We start from the raw sequence: 16,802 nt of genomic DNA on the forward strand, positions 1-16,802 counted from the left end.
AAATTAAGTTAATTTTCTTGTTGTGGCACAAAGTACCGGCATCCTCTGATTCAGGCTGAGAAACACACCAGGAGCAGACAAACACAGAGGGACTTCTTTTAAAATGCTACGTTTATTCAGTGTCAACAAGGAACTAAAGTACTTTCAGATGTCGTTTTCCATAATCAGGATGCTTTATGTGGATAGTTTTTTGTCAGGCTGTGATGATAAATCTGACTGAAATGTCATAACAAGTAAGAGTAAGACTTTATATTTAAGCAGTGTGTGAATTATTTTAATATTTGAAACAGTCTGAATTGTTTGCATGACTCCAATCAATTGGCAACATCAATGGAGAGCATCAATGGACATATTTTGACTTATGAGTAACTTACAAATAACGTGTCAACAATTGCATAACTTACCAACAACTTATGGCCTGTGTATGCAGGAGATATGAGCCATGTGCTGGCATGTGTCAAAAATATTGTGCGTGCTCAAAATTTTTTGAAGAACTCGCCATACTATCACATATACCAGCATGCTTCAATATGTTCTTAACTTACACAAAACTTACCCATAACTTATTACACGTACACCATTGTATTCTGTGTATTTTTTATGCATTGGCATACGCAGGCTAAATTGTTAAGGTGTGACAAGACCGTTAGTTTCACCAGGTTCTAGGTGCAAGATGGTGTACAGCAGATCTGGTAAAGACCCGGATTGGGATTTGGCACAGGTTTTACACTAATGCAACTTAGGATGCAACCAATCTGATCCAGTATTGGGATCAGCTTCCGATACTGACGTAATTCGAGTATCGGAAAATACCAATACAACCTGTAATGTTTTCCGATACCGGAGAGGAGCCACTGTGAAACCTCTCAACTGCTGCTGCATGCTCTCTGCTTTGTTTGCTGTCAAGCGTGAGGAGGGGAGGCTGGAGGTTTCTGAAGCTGAACTGTTTGAGATAGGTCTCTTCCGCACTGTTCTAAGCCACGGGTAGCGGCAAATTTCCACCTGGATTTTCCAAAAAATGAAGTGAATTGTTGCTGAAAATGTGTGCTGAAATGTTAGCCGCTTCAGCATCCAGAGACTGTAAAACGCTATGAAACACCAGCTCAGAGCACAGCTGAGGACAGCTGAACAGAGATTCTGTCTGCTAAAAGGGAAAAAAACAATCTCCATCAAAATCCTTCAGTATTAATCCAGAGTTTCTCACGTGAGCGTCGCTGGTGATACATTTAGAAATTTACAGTTCATTTTACAGTTCAAAGGCTTCGTGTTTCCAAAAAGTTCCAAGTTTGCTCAGTAGGAAAACAGCGAGAAAGAGAGAGTGAAAGAGAGAGACAGCGAGCAACAGAGAGAGACAAAGCGCGAGTGAGAGAAAGGACCCCTGTGGAACCCCAAATTTCATGTCACTAAGGTTAGAGGTAGTGTTATTGTACAAAACACAGTGAGAACAACTGGTCAGGTATGATGTCAACCATGCAAGGGCATTCCCAGTTATCCCAAAATGATTTTCCAGCCTATCGAGTAGAATATGATGATCCATGTTATCAAATGCAGCACTAAGAGCACCAAAACTGTAGTGGTGTCCTAATCCATTACAAGCAGCAGATCATTCACCACTTTAGTGAGAGCTGTTTCTGTAAAAGCAGACTGCAGTGGCTCAAAAAGATTTTTCTCAGTAAGGTGGTCCACGAGCTGCAGTGAAACCACCTTTTCCAGAATTTTAGAGTAAAATGGTAGATTTGATATCGGCCTATAGTTTTTCAGTACACTAGGGTCAAGATTACATTTCTTAAGTAATGGTTTAATCACTGCAGATTTGAAACATTTAGGAACAGATCCAGAGGTTAATGAGAGGTTAATAACTTCCAGCACAGTCGGGCCAAGAATGGGCCACAGGTCCTTAAATAGTTTTGTTGGTATGGGATCAAATAAGCAGGTTGTGAAATTTGTCAACGTTCTGAGTTTTGTCAGCATGTCTAGTGAGATACTATCAGATTCTGTAAATCTAGGTAATACCTCAGTAATGGCACCCACCGCAATAGCAGGGTGTAGTGGCTGGGTTAAGGAATGCTGTGATATGTTTAACCTAATGCTGTCTATTTTCTTCTTGAAGTAATCCAAGAAATCTTGTGCTGTAAAAGGAGAGCGACTGGTGGTTCATGGTGGTTGTCCATGAATAAGTGTTGCCACCATGTTGAAAAAGAACTTTGAGTTATGCTTGTTTTTGTTGATCAAATCAGAGTAATAGGCCAACTTTGTAGCTAGTAGTGTATGGTTATAGTCTAAGATAGCATCATGCCACGTGAGGTGAATACTTCCAATTTTGAACTACGCCATTTCTGTTTTAGACATCTAGCCTTATGCTTGAGGTCACACAAGTAATCACTGAACCAAGGTGACTGTGTTTTGGGGTGTGTGGTTTTATTATAGGTGGCACAATCATGTCGAGTGTAGTTTTGAGCTCTGAGTTTAAACGATCCTCAAGACTGTCTACTGATTGGGCATTTTCCAAATGTGAAGCCAGGATATCAAGCAGTCTAGCTTTGAGTTCAGTCATAGTTAGTGAAACTTTAAACCTAATTGAGTGATCAGAGACCACCGATGCAAGAGGCATGATGTCAATATTTGTGACAGCAATACCACATGCGAGAACCAGATCCAGGGTATTTCCACTAATGTGCATCGAGTCGTGAATGCATTGCTGAAATCCTAATACATCCACAATTTCCATAAGTGACTTGCAGAGGGGATCAGAAGGCTTATTTAAAATGAATGCTGAAGTCACCAATAATCAGAATGTTATCTGCACTAGTCGACAAGTTAGAGATGAACTTACCAAATTGATCAAAGAATTCAGAGCATGGGCAATGGGCCTATATACAGTGACAAAGTAATACAGCTGATTTTTGTTCTTCTGACTTTGGCAGAATCAAATGTTCAAACAAATTATATTTGTGACCCCCAACAGCTAATAAGCTAAACCTAGATTGATAAATAAGATCAACACCCCCGACTTGCTTTGCATCACGAGGGACATGACAAAATGTGTACGCCGGTGGGCAGGCCTCATTTAAGCAGAGGACAGCTGTAGGTTTAAGCCAGGTTTCACATAACGCAATCATATCTAAGTGATGATCCATAATTACATCATTAATCAGCATTGATTTTGAGGGTAGTAATCTTATGTTAATAAGACCCAGACTAAGGACCTCAGTGGAGTTGACAGTTGAACTGTTTGGGTTTAGGGGTGGTTCCAGAGTAGCATATATAAGATTCCTGGAAGTAGGTTTAGGTTTGAGACATTCCACGCCGGTTGTAGGTATCAGACATGAAATATTGCTGGAACAACCACTGGGCCATCCTCAATTTCAACATCATCCAATGTAGTAATGGGTATTAAGTTTTCAAGGCATATCCCTCTATTACCTTGTATGGACACATCTGCAGAAACAGGCCACAATCTCAACTTGACAAATTTTCCTCCCTCCCACATAAACTGCACTATCACCATAGTGGATTTTCTGTACTAATTTCCCTGTTAAACTAATGGATTTCACACCCACATTTGTCATAAGCCTTGCAGGGTTTCTAATCACCTGCTCCGTGGCCTGCTGGAAAGTCATAATGTTATCCTCCCTGTAGAAGTAAAGCAAAAATCCCTCTCTTTAACATGGAACAATTTTTCAAAAACTCATAACTCTGTCAAAAAAAGATAACTTTTTCATATTTGATAGCAAACTTTGATCTGGATCTGATCCAGATTACAGATTTTGTGGCCATTTACATTTAACATTGAAAACCCCTTTTAATGCAAATTTTACATCATATCTTAATCAAACCTGCTCCAATAACTCTCATATTTGAAAGTGAGGTGCAGACTGGCACAAAGTTTAATCCGGATTGTGGATTTTGTGGACATTTGAATTTATTATTGAAAAGCCCATTTGGTGTACATTTTGCATTGTATCTCAATCAAAAGTGCCTCAATCCCTCTCATTTGTGACAATGAGGTGCAAACTGGCACTCTCAATGAATAGACAAAGTTTGATCCACATCTGGTCTGTATTGCAGATTTAGCAGATATTTGATTTTAATATTGAAAGGCCCTTTTGATCTATATTTTGTATTGTATTTTAGCTTATGAAAAGCCACGTCTAACAGGACTTTGACCTTGAAAATCTTTTCGAAGGTAAAAATTTGTGGAATTGGAAACTGGTGTTGGCAGAGGTTTGCGCTCTACGAGCACGGTGCTGTAGTTAAAAAGTGTGCAAATTAACGCCAAGTAAACACAAGCTACCCATGCCCTGGGAACACCCATCAAGCTACAAACTCCTTGTCGCCCTGATTTGTAACTAATGTGACATCCAGTAGTGAGGTTACAGATTGCATTATGCCATTGCTGATCAAGAATTTGTTTTTCTTCACATTTTCATTTCTTTGGCAACAGGGATTCATGCTCCCTTGCCTCCTCTTGTGATAAGTAATTTGTCTGATCCTCTATTTCATAAAAATGAGAGTTATCAAACTTGTTAGACTGTACTAGCAACCAGTAGACAGTATGTAGAGAGCATCCACTGATTCCTTCTCTTTTTCTTTAGTTTTGTCGAGGCATGCAACATGGTGACGTCATACTCGGCTTATAAAGCAAACTGATTCATTGTTGCAGGTAATAAACAAGTTGCTATATTCCATTTCTGCTAATAAATGCCCCAAAATCCTACATGCTGCAGCTTTAAACAAAAATATTCTCACCATTTACATGGTTTGTGTTTTTAAAAGACTGTGAAACCATTAGGTTCAGGCTTGTGCACATTGTTTGTAAATTATTGGGAATATAATAATATGTTGCAAAAATTCATCATCATACTAGCTTTTCTGATTAGACCAGTTTTTAAATGGACTGCATTTATACAGCGCTTTTGCATCTGCATCAGATGCTCAAAGCGCTTTACAAATAATGCCTCACATTCACCCCGATGTCAAGGTGCTGCCATACAAGGCGCTCACTACACACCGGGAGCAAGGGCCCTTAGTGATTTTCCAGGCAGGCTGGGATTTGAACCGAGGATCTTCTGGTCTCAAGCCCAACGCCTTAACCACTAGACCATCATCTCCGTGTCACCTTTTTAATTCACATTTTTCTTTGTTTGAGTGTCTCTGCTGGAAGTGGAGTTAAAATCTTCAGGCATTGTCCTGACACGTAAACAAATCAACTTTAGACCAATAGCGGCATCTGCTGGACGCACCACGCTAATGCGTTTGTTTGCTCTTTCCCCAGCAGACAGGAGCTCCCTGAAGACTTCTGACCTGAAGATTTACATTATAAATAAGTTGGTGTTGTTTTCCCTTTGGGAGCTTCACAGTAGATCCATCAGAGATCCACATTTGGATTTGGCACAAGTTTTACGCTGGATGCCCTTCCTAATGCAACTGGTTTTACTTGGAGAAATGGAGATTAAAAGAACACTGTTGAATCAGTAATAGTAAATACCCAAATAAATTGTAATTAATGTACTATGAGCATACAGTTTAAAAGTTTTAAAATAAAGTATGTACAAAGCAACCCCCCCCTCTCCAATTTTTATTGTCCATTACAAAGATTTACCCTATAAATATCATGACCTGCCATCTAATTCTAAATCATACTTTGAACCCCTTTGTCACTTTCAGAGATATGCACCCTGAAAGATCACAGTCTACAACTGAGACAAACATGCATGTGAAGCACACGGCTGCCCGTGGATGCTCGAGGGCGGCCGTCTCCGCTGGGTTGCACTTGAAAATTACATTTTAAAACTCAATGTGGTTTTAGACTGGTTTAAAGAAAGAAACTGAATGTGATCTAGCACATGGTTTGATGTGAAATGTACAAAAACAACTGTAATATTCCTGTTGTACAACATTAGTACAGGATAGGAATGTCCAGAATGAAAAAATATCTGGATTCATCTCAGTCACCCTCTTGTGACGTTCCTGGATGCGTATTCACAAAATGGAAACCAGCTCTTTATTGTGTTATAAAGGTTGAATACCTGTGCAAACCATTTTTGCGCTTATTTTTTTTTTAGCCTCCTCCTACTTTCCCCCAAAATGTCATGAAACAATAAAAATATATAAAAGTCAAAGAGGGTCTGTGCTTGTTATGGTTGCTGTATGTGAATGTTTTCTAAACATTCCACAAACTTGCCCTGTTCAGTCTGTATTTTCTTTCTCATCTGTCAGAATGAGCCAACAAGAAAAACTGAAGACGACACTGGAAGTAAAAAGTTAATCCCCTCTCATGCAGAAGGTATGTGTGAGCCGTTGAGAGGCGCGTGTAGCACTCGCTACCCAACTCTCCACTATCTGCCACAAACACATCACTACTCACAAACAAACACGTCACACAATGCCACGTGATTGCTGGCACATGCCAATGCCCACCTCCAATCGTCATATGGTGTCCCCTTACACGCCACTAATGCTCTATACACACATCACGCACACTGTGGCTATGTGACAGGCTGGAAAGCACCAGGTTATTCATGAAATACAAATCCATAATAAAAATCAAAGAAAACAGAGTCAAAGTTCATAACCACTAGCCAGGAAACAGCAGCAAAAATGCTATGTTAAATGCCGCACTCCAGAAAGAAACACAACTACCCCAAAGTAGTTATAGAAGGGGCTCAGACATGATTAATCAAAACTTTGATATTATTAAAAATGTTTAAAATTTGCTTCAAAGCAATAAAATCAATTTTTATGCTGTAAGTCTGGTTGGAGCTGAGGCCACCCATCACCCCCCTCCTGCCTACGCCTCTGCGACCTTTTTAGCAAGCACTAAACCAGGTAAACAACGCCAATTAAACGTCGTCTAAATAATTGTACTTTTTGGTCTGAATTTAATAAAATGCATTTTATTCTTGAATGTTTTTCTTTAAATCTCTTTACATTTCTTGCCATGGCGCCAGGTGACCGTTGACAAACGGAATCCGGAACCTTCCCCATAGCTCTCATTTTAGCCGGCGCTTTTAGGTAACAGTACCAAAAACGGACCAACAGTAGAAATAAATCCGACTATTACGGATATTATTATTCGGCGATAACGGACTAAAATTCGTTGTTGAAACGCTTCCGAATATCTCCACCAGACATTTATCAACGTATATTGACACACGTCTCGGCTCGGCGACGTCTCGCTGTAAGGAGTATGGCCTCCGGGTCACCGTCGTCCTCTCCGGACACTGCGACGGGTTCGGGTACGGACCCGGCTCGGCCTGACACAGGGGAGCCCCTCGGCGGAGCGGGCTCAGACTCCGACTCGGACCTGGGTTTGGGGAAGTTTGATTGCAGCGCCATGGAAATGGCAGAGCGGCTGGAGGGGGAGGACCTGGAGCAAGAGTTTGACTCCGCAGCCGAGCGGGTCAGAGATCTGGTCCAGACAGCCGGCAGGGAGCAGCTGCTGTACCTGTACGCTCGGTACAAACAGGTACAGCACCGGCCGGGGAGGCCACTGGCTGTGTGAGATTTAGAAGTGATTTAAAGGCTGATTGGAAATGCAGGTGGATAAGCTGAACAAATGGTGTTCTTGTTGTGTTCACAGGTCAAAGTGGGGAAGTGCAACGCACCAAAGCCTGGCTTTTTTGATTTTGAAGGACAGAGAAAATGGTACGTACCCAGAATTGGTTGTTATAACTGTGATTTTTTTTTTTTTTTATGTCATTTTTAACTTTGATTCTTTTTGAAAATTCCAGTTTAATATTGGCACTGTAGTTTTGCAGGGGCAGCACAAGCAAATTTCACCAGGGCGGCCGAATGAAAAACTTTTTTTTATTTTTTCAACTGGAGTGCAACTGCCATTCAAGTCAGAATTACAAGTCGGACACTTGGGCAAGATCTGTGACAACTGAGGTCATCCATCTCATGTTACAGCCACATGATGGTGCAAATAGTAAGAAATAAAAGAATAATCTTTGAGTTACTTTTTACTTATATGTTGTGTTTTATGCAATCCAGTGGCTTTGTATTTCCGTAAATGCACTGTGATTTTCCAACAATGCACTATGATTTTTGGCGTGAAAATCGGTGCATATCTTTTTTGGTAAAGGCGACTGCAATGGAGGACACAGAAGGTGCCTCTTTTTTGATTGATTCATCCAAATTAACTGGTCTGGTGCAGGGGTGGTGGACAAGTGGTTAGCGTGCTTGGTTTTAGTGCGGAAAGTTCCCGGTTCAAAACTGACTCATGTCATATTTATCGATGCATTGTGGATTTGCGTCAGGAAGAGTGTCCAGTGTGAAACTTGTGCCAATTCAACATGCAGCTTCACCTTGAATCTGCTGTGGCGATCCCGAGTGAAAACAAGGGAGCAGCCGAAGGGACTCGCATTTTTACCAAAATTAACTGGTCTGAAAAGAAGGAAAGTGGTTCATACAAGTAATTTTTGTGATGCTCCATTTGGCAGCAACTCATCTGGGAAAGATATGGTGATTGGGATACTGCAGATTCCCACACAAAGAATGACAAAAATTACAACAATTCTCCCAGGAAACCAGAAATTGTCCCTCACACATCTCGGACGAAATTGCGCACTTTGAGAGTTTGTGATCTTTCAACATGCGAAGCCACTGGATAAATGTATCTGACAGCTCTTGACTTGGGTTGTGGATCTTGGTATTGCTGTTAGATTGGCAGTGGATCGCAAACACATGACAGTCCTCCTCCCAAGGCTGATAATGAAAAATATTGCAGAAAGAGCTTGATGTCCTTTTCCTGGGCAGATGTACTAAAACACATTTAGATCAGATGCTGGAAATACCAACTCTGAATTATCGACTTCCAACGTGCAATAGAAAGCAGTAATATTGTCTTTATGGCATATTTGGTCATACATGAACAATATGCATTAGAAATATAGGCATGATTTTTTTTATTTATTTTAATGTATCTACTTAGCCATCAAACTAGTACTACAACTTGATAAATACTATAAATTTGAAAGATCTGCTGTGCTTCAGTGTGAAGATAGAGAGGCCTGAAACTGCTCCAAAGCACAATTAAAAAAAACAAAAAAAACAGTTAGCAAATTAAACATGACAAATATGCAACTGTATGTGGAGGAAAGATGATTTCCGCATGCCTGTGAGGTAGGGCATACTGGCCTAGGGCCATCCCCGTCCTGGTTGTCTTTCTCCAATTTTACAACTAAACATCTAATCATGACCCTGACTAGCTAAAGGCCATATTTGTATTCTGATTTTGTTTTTGTTACGGCAAAGGTCCTTACAGTGGTTCTGACTGAGAATGGAAAGACAGAAGGCTCTGGTGGTACATTGCATGTTGTACCTTTTTCGAACTTCTCCAGGTGCATCTATTTCTGTTTTCTGTTTTAACCAGAAATAATTCTCTCATCGATATGTCTGACTCCTTCCGTCACCACTTTCATTTTATCATTTTATGCTAACATTCATCACAGAAATTACACAACACTGGCCATCTTACAGGAGTTGAAGACATCTTGTACTTAAGTAGTCTTGAAGATAACGTCCATGAATAATTCAGATGTAATAACTTATGGAAAGTTTTCTGTACAACTTGTTTTAAAATACAATCTGCGTCACAGCCCATTCTCAAAGCCCAGTATACCAAACATAATGTGTATATATAAAGCTGAAATTTTGTATGGTGTTTACTGGGAAAATTAACATTTTGTGAAAGTATGAAGCTAATCAAAGCTAGCCAGCAATGAAGCCCCCAGTGATGTCATATCAACTGAGCTCTCTGTGTCTTTATTTTGTCAACTTGCTATAAGTATAAGCAAAACTATAACCCTCAGTGAGGTAACCTTTTGTATGATGAATTTCCTCAGCTCTACTAAGTCACCGTACTGCCCAAGCCTTTTAATTACCACCTTAAATTTTATGGTGATCCATTGTCATGATTGTTTTGTTGCTAAGCTCTGTGCATGGGTGCCGCACATCACCACATTCACCATACCATGGATCACCCAGGGTCCTGGATGGCAGCTGACAATGTTTGTATTTATGGGCTTTATATAACAAGTCTTTTTTTCAGCTTCAGAGTGTATATTGTGACATTTTTGTGTTGAAATGTATTGGGCTACAATATATAGTAAGACTCCTAGTGCAGTGATTTTCAACCTTGCTACTGGAGGGCACTTGTCCAGCATATTTCTTTTTATGGCTTTTTTTTTTAATCACAGTGAAGAAATAAGGAAAGAGACAGGCAGCACAGGCTGGCCAACTTAGAAATCAAACTAGGAATGTGACCATTTGTGCATTTCAGAATGTGGTTTTTAAATTTCTTTTGCCACAGATGCACCCACTTGCTCTGCCTGTTTTCCATTTCCCTGTTCTGACTATACTAAGTTTACAAAGTCTGGTGTAATGCGATTCTTGAGGGCTCACCACACCTGACTGTATTATTATGTCCGCCAAGGACATAATAAAATCATCAGATTTTTCTGTATTTACTTATTTATTTATTTATTTAAGTATTTATTTGTCTGTCTGTTAGCAGGATTACGTCAAAACTGCTCCACGGATTTGATGAAATTTTCACCACAGATGGATATTACGCCATTAAATTTTGGATGTGATCCGGATCCGGATTCTGGATCAAGATTTCACTTTATAAATGCTTTAAAACTACCGCACAGAACCAAGATCAGGAAGACACTGTTTTGTTACAGCTTGCGAGTTAAATGTCAAATTGCAACATTTTGACCATTCTGGATCAGTTTGCAATCATTGCATTGTGTTGTGGAATCTGGATCCAGGTAAAGTCCGTGTCATGATGTGAATCGCATAGCTTTTATTTTGAGTCTTCAGCAACCCTTGGCGAATATCAGAAATCTCAGATTGCTCTTGTTTAGCTGTGTGAAGATCTGACAGAACTGGAAAAACATGGAGTGTGTGTGATCCAGACAGATCTCTAAATGGGTCTAAGCTTTCAATTCATGGTGTTGCCGTTACTGTTGCAGGCATGCCTGGAAACAGCTTGGAGACATGGAGGTGGAGCAGGCCATGAGGGAGTACATATCCTGTGTTAATTCATTAGACCCTGAAGGCAGCTATAAGGTAAATTTACACATCTGTGATGATCACAAAACAGCTGTACTTGGCGTCTTTTTGAGAGTGCCATGCAGTGTATTTGCCAGTAGATGTCAGTGTCACAGTGCCATATTCTTTCAGGCTTTTCTGAAACTGCATATTTTGTATGAAAAGTACATGAGACAAGTATGTGTTTGTCTTCAGTAACTGACACTTTGGGAAAGTAATATTCCAAGAAATTGCAGTTCTCTTGTGTTTGCTTACGTGGGTCAGATTGCATCATGAGAGACGTGTTGCCATGTACATTCCCCAGCCTGACTGGAAAAATCACTAAGGATCCTTGGGCAAGGTCTTTAATTCCCTATTGCTCCCATTGTGTAGTGAGTGCCTTGTATGGCAGCACCCTCACACACACTCAAGGCGCTTTACAGTGATGCCTCACATTCACCCATTAACAGAAACACACTCACACCTATGTCAGGGTGTTGCCATGCAAGGCGCTCACTCCACAACGGGAGCAACTTGGGGATTAAGGACCTTACCCAAGGGTCCTTGGTGATTTTCCAGTCAGGCTGGGGTTTGAACTGAGGATCCTCTTGTCTCAAGCCCAACGCTTAACCACTAGACCATCACCTCCCCATGTGGGGAAATGCCTTTGGCATGCTGTTACTGCCAGTAACAATTTTGTTTCCCTTCATGTTTATGTTTTTTTTTTTTTTTGGCTTTCTCTTGTAATAAACAATACATGTTATCCTACATTTCACAATAAGTGTTCCCAAACTTGTTAGCCTGCACTAGCAACCAGTGTACAGGGGAGCAACCAGTGATTCATCTTCTTTTTTTCTTCAGTCTTCTGACCGTGCTGCAAAAGGCAGATTAGGTATGTCCCTTTTGGGCTACTGTATCAACATGACAGTGCAACATGGTGGCCTCCGTGAGGGGGCCCGCTCCCATGTGGATACAAAGGGCTCATTCTAAGTTTATGAAAACACAACGATTCATTGTTACAGGTTATACACTAATGAGCAGAGTTTATGGATGCTACATTCCATTTCTGCCAATAAACACCCTTAAATCCTACACACTGTAGCTTTAAGCACTGAAACACAAAAGTGTACAGTTATGTAAACCTTTAAAAGCTTACCATGTCCAATTTAATCATGTGTCTCATTCAGCACACAGTTCTACCTTTGTTGCTGAAAGCAGAGTGGGTGTGCAAACTGTCTGACTCTGTGTGGGTGCCAGACAAGGTTGGGTAGGATTACTTTGAAAGAATACATGTGGATTACATGTATGTACAGTAGTGTTCAGAATAATAGTAGTGCTATGTGACTAAAAAGATTAATCCAGGTTTTGAGTATATTTCTTATTGTTACATGGGAAACAAGGTACCAGTAGATTCAGTAGATTCTCACAAATCCAACAAGACCAAGCATTCATGATATGCACACTCTAAGGCTATGAAATTGGGCTATTAGTAAAAAAAAAAAGTAGAAAAGGCGGTGTTCACAATAATAGTAGTGTGGCATTCAGTCAGTGAGTTTGTCAGTTTTGTGGAACAAACAGGTGTGAATCAGGTGTCCCCTATTTAAGGAGCCAGCACCTGTTGAACATGCTTTTCTCTTTGAAAGCCTGAGGACAGGTGCAAAAATTATAGGCTGTTCATCTACAATGATCTCCAATGCTTTAAGATGGACAAAAAACAGAGACGCGTGGAAGAAAACGGAAAACAACCATCAAAATGGATAGAAGAATAACCAGAATGGCAAAGGCTCACCCATTGATCAGCTCCAGGATGATCAAAGACAGTCTGGAGTTATCTGTAAGTGCTGTGACAGTTAGAAGACACCTGTGTGAAGCTAATTTATTTACAAGAATCCCCCGCAAAGTCTCTCTGTTAAATAAAAGACGTGCAGAAGAGGTTACAATTTGCCAAAGAACACATCAACTGGCCTAAAGAGAAATGGAGGAATATTTTGTGGACTGATGAGAGTAAAATTGTTCTTTTTGGGTCCAAGGTCCGCAGACAGTTTGTGAGACGACCCCCAAGCTCTGAATTCAAGCCACAGTTCACAATGAAGACAGTGAAGCATGGTGGTGCAAGCATCATGATATGGGCATGTTTCTCCTACTATGGTGTTGGGCCTATATATTGCATACCAGGTATCATGGATCAGTTTGAATATGTCAAAATACTTGAAGAGGTCATGTTGCCTTATGCTGAAGAGGACATGCCCTTGAAATGGGTGTTTCAACAAGACGATGACCCCAAGCACACTAGTAAACGAGCAAAATCTTGGTTCCAAACCAACAAAATTAATGTTTTGGAGTGGCCTGCCCAATCCCCGGACCTAAATCCAATTGAGAACTTGTGGGGTGACATCAAAAAAGCTGTTTCTGAAGCAAAGCCAAGAAATGTGAATGAATTGTGGAATGTTGTTAAAGAATCTTGGAGTGGAATGACAGCTGAAAGGTGCCACACGTTGGTTGACTCCATGCCTTGCAGATGTGAAGAAATCATGAAAAACTGTGGTTGTACAACTAAATACTAGTTTAGTGATTCACAGGATTGCTAAAAAAAAAAAAGCAGTTTGAATATAATAGTTTTGAGTTTGTAGCGTCAACAGCAGATGCTACTATTATTGTGAACACCCCCTTTTCTACTTTTTTTTACTAATAGCCCAATTTCATAGCCTTAAGAGTGTGCATATCATGAATGCTTGGTCTTGTTGGATTTGTGAGAATCTACTGAATCTACTGGTACCTTGTTTCCCATGTAACAATAAGAAATATACTCAAAACCTGGATTAATCTTTTTAGTCACATAGCACTACTATTATTCTGAACACTACTGTATGTACATACATTTGGATTACTTGTAATCTGATTACTTTTGGATTACATTTCAAAGTAATCCTACCCAACCCTGGTGCCAGTGGAAGGCATCTTTACGCACTTCACGATTCAATTCGATTATAATTCAGAAGGCAGTGATTCGATTATAAATCGTTTATCGGTGCATCTTTTTTCTATGCAGAATTTTCTCTCTCTCTCTCTCTCCCTCTCCCTCTCTCTCTCTGTGTGTGTGTGTGTGTGTGTGTGTGTGTGTGTGTGTGTGTGTGTGTGTGTGTGTGTGTGTGTGTGTGTGTGTGTGTGTGTGTGTGTGTGTGTGTGTGTGTGTGTGTGTGTGTGTGTGTGTGTGTGTGTGTGTGTGTGTGTGTGTGACTGCTTGTTACTTTTCAAATCAAACTATTTGTAATGATCCATGAATGGATTTATTTCCAAAACATTTTTAACAGCTCAGCCATATTTGCACTTGTATGGCTCTTATTCACTGATTCTAAATTTTAAACCCCAGGGGGTTTGCCCCCAATACCACCTGCTAAAACTGCCTGTGTAAGTGTGGGTTCAGTCTGACACTGTTTAGATTGTTACCACTCCAGCAAAAAAGAAAAAAGGTCAGACTCACATTTGCAGCTTCTTCATGCTTAATGTACACCTCATTACTATGCCCATGAACACTAGCTGTGATGCAAGTGCATTTGTACTTGTGTCAGAATAATGACAAGAACATGTTTTATGATAATGGACTGCACTGCCAATGATTTGCCAATACATAAAACTGCGCAAATGTTGGCATGCGCCATCTCTTCTCATCATGTGTACGCTTATTTTTATTGCTCTTTGGGTACAGCCAGATGAACTGCACACACGTACATTCTACCACAGTGCGCTACCCAGTGCATATTAAAATGAAAATAGTCATGGAGAAATTTGAGGTGATCAACCATGATACTTGGTAAATAATTCATTTGGATTCTTTCTTATCCCTTTATGAAACAATAGAATGAGACTGCTTTCAGTTGACCTCAGAAGGTAAAAGCAGAGATTTTCTTTTGGAGCTCAAACAAGCACTCTATCATGTCACCGTTTTGTTTGTTTTTTCTATTTTAAAGGTAAAAACTGTGTTCACATGTAGCCCGGACTTGTCGTTAGATGCTTTTTGTTATGTGGTGTGTCGTGTGTGTATATAGTCCAAAAACAGGTGTTTTTTCCCCCTCTGTTTCCTCACACACGCAGCACGTAACCTGCAGCTGCACTGCATGCCCCCCCACCCCACCCCCCAAAAGCTTATACAATAAAAGAAGCTGTAACGAACCCATATGGCAAATGTATTCACATAAAAAGTACCTTACCAGGTAAAAAAGACTTAAAAATAGAAACACAGGTTTACATAAGGAACATGAAAAGTGCTCATTAATGATTATTGCCATTTGTGAATCAGTTTATAATTTTCCATGTTCACATCATGATGCATCTAAGAAATGATTCCCCCACCCACACACCCCTCGTGGGCTTCTTTCTGTGGATGGATCCATGTTGTGGGTGACGTGCACGTGATCTTCACAAAGACTTTGTGTATCAAGGTGAAACTTGGTACATAATGTTACCTTAGTGACATGTTTGATATTGGGTATGTTTTGATTGTAACTGTGGTCACAGGGGGCCAAGTCTAGAAAAACAATGTGTATGCATTATCTTCAGAAAGAATTTGTGTATCCAGGTGAATCTCTGTACACAAGATCACCTCACTGAAACCTTAGATATGTTCACTGTTGAGCAGATTTTGATTCTAATTGTGGCCAATGGAGGCAGAGTGTCTTAAACCTTGTGGATGGAAGAACTTCAGAAGGTTTTAATGGTTTGTGACTTCTGTAGATTTTACCTTGCTAAGTTGCTTGGTGACACAGGTTAGCAAGTCATTGTGAGGTGATTCTCTAGAGGTTAAAGCGGTGGGTTCCAGACCACAGGATCCTCAGTTCGATTCCCTGTCATACAGGAATATAATTTGGGCAATGTCGTAAAATCTTAAATCCCGGTGCTCACTTCAGTACTTTGCATGGCAGCACACTGGCATCTGTGTGTGAATGTGAGGCACCATTGTAAAACATTTTGAGCATCAGATGGAAAAGCACTATAGGAATGCAGTTCATTATTCGATTTAGGGTATTGCCCTTGTTTTGCGTTGTCCTTCCTGCTCTTGTTTTGTTGTCTCCATCTGTGGTACCTCCTTTTTTCTCTGCTATTGCTATATGCCCAGCTCTTTAACCTGGTTCCTCGTTTATTTAGCCCTTCCCTGCTCTTTCTTTTCCTCGTTCCACATTCATGTCAGTTTAATAGCATTACTGTCAGCCACAGGTCCCACCCTGACACATTCTTTTCTCTTCGGCCGTGCTGCAAAGGCCACCCTCACTGGTTTTGCCCCACAGCTGCACAATGCCAGGAGAGAACCCAGCAGACAGGCCGGCAAACACACGAACGTCCCCTGAAAAGAAGCTGATTGTGTTAGTGTTAACAAAGCGACACAGCATGGCAGCAGCTATTCTTTTGGAAGCTCAGTCAAACGGTCTAAGTAAGAGTGCATAGACAGAGAAGCAGGAATGAGAATAATAGCCATGAATTTGACCTTTGTTCCGGCCTCAATTGTTGAGCAGATGCTGGCTTTATATTACATTACATTGTAGAGGAGCAGGGCCAGTGCATCAGCGAATATTCTGAGTTTCCGAAGTGAATTAAGTCATCCCAAAAGTGCACGTACAGTCGTTTCCCTTTGCTTTTCAGGCTCCACTCCACTTTCCCCATTTTTCTAAAATCAGATTTGTGCGTGCTCTTTTGTGAGTTGTGGGGGTCAGTGAGAAAAAAGGGCACGTAATAAAGTCCTGCTGAACATAATGGAATTTTATGAAAAA

General features: G+C 40.5%; 1 protein-coding gene across 1 annotated transcript in view; it reads left to right on the plus strand.

Moving 5' to 3' along the window:
- Positions 1-7,012: 7,012 nt before the first annotated feature.
- acbd6 (acyl-CoA binding domain containing 6) overlaps positions 7,013-16,802 on the plus strand; it is an 81,964-nt gene continuing 72,174 nt past the window's right edge. Inside the window, exons 1-3 of the mRNA XM_034179679.1 lie at positions 7,013-7,468; positions 7,583-7,647; positions 10,983-11,079. Coding sequence (XP_034035570.1) covers positions 7,190-7,468; positions 7,583-7,647; positions 10,983-11,079 — 441 coding nt within the window. The 5' untranslated portion in view covers positions 7,013-7,189. The remainder of the gene's footprint in view (positions 7,469-7,582; positions 7,648-10,982; positions 11,080-16,802) is intronic.

The sequence above is a fragment of the Thalassophryne amazonica genome, chromosome 10 (genome assembly GCF_902500255.1).
Source record: "Thalassophryne amazonica chromosome 10, fThaAma1.1, whole genome shotgun sequence".
In the NCBI taxonomy this organism is placed as follows: domain Eukaryota; kingdom Metazoa; phylum Chordata; class Actinopteri; order Batrachoidiformes; family Batrachoididae; genus Thalassophryne; species Thalassophryne amazonica.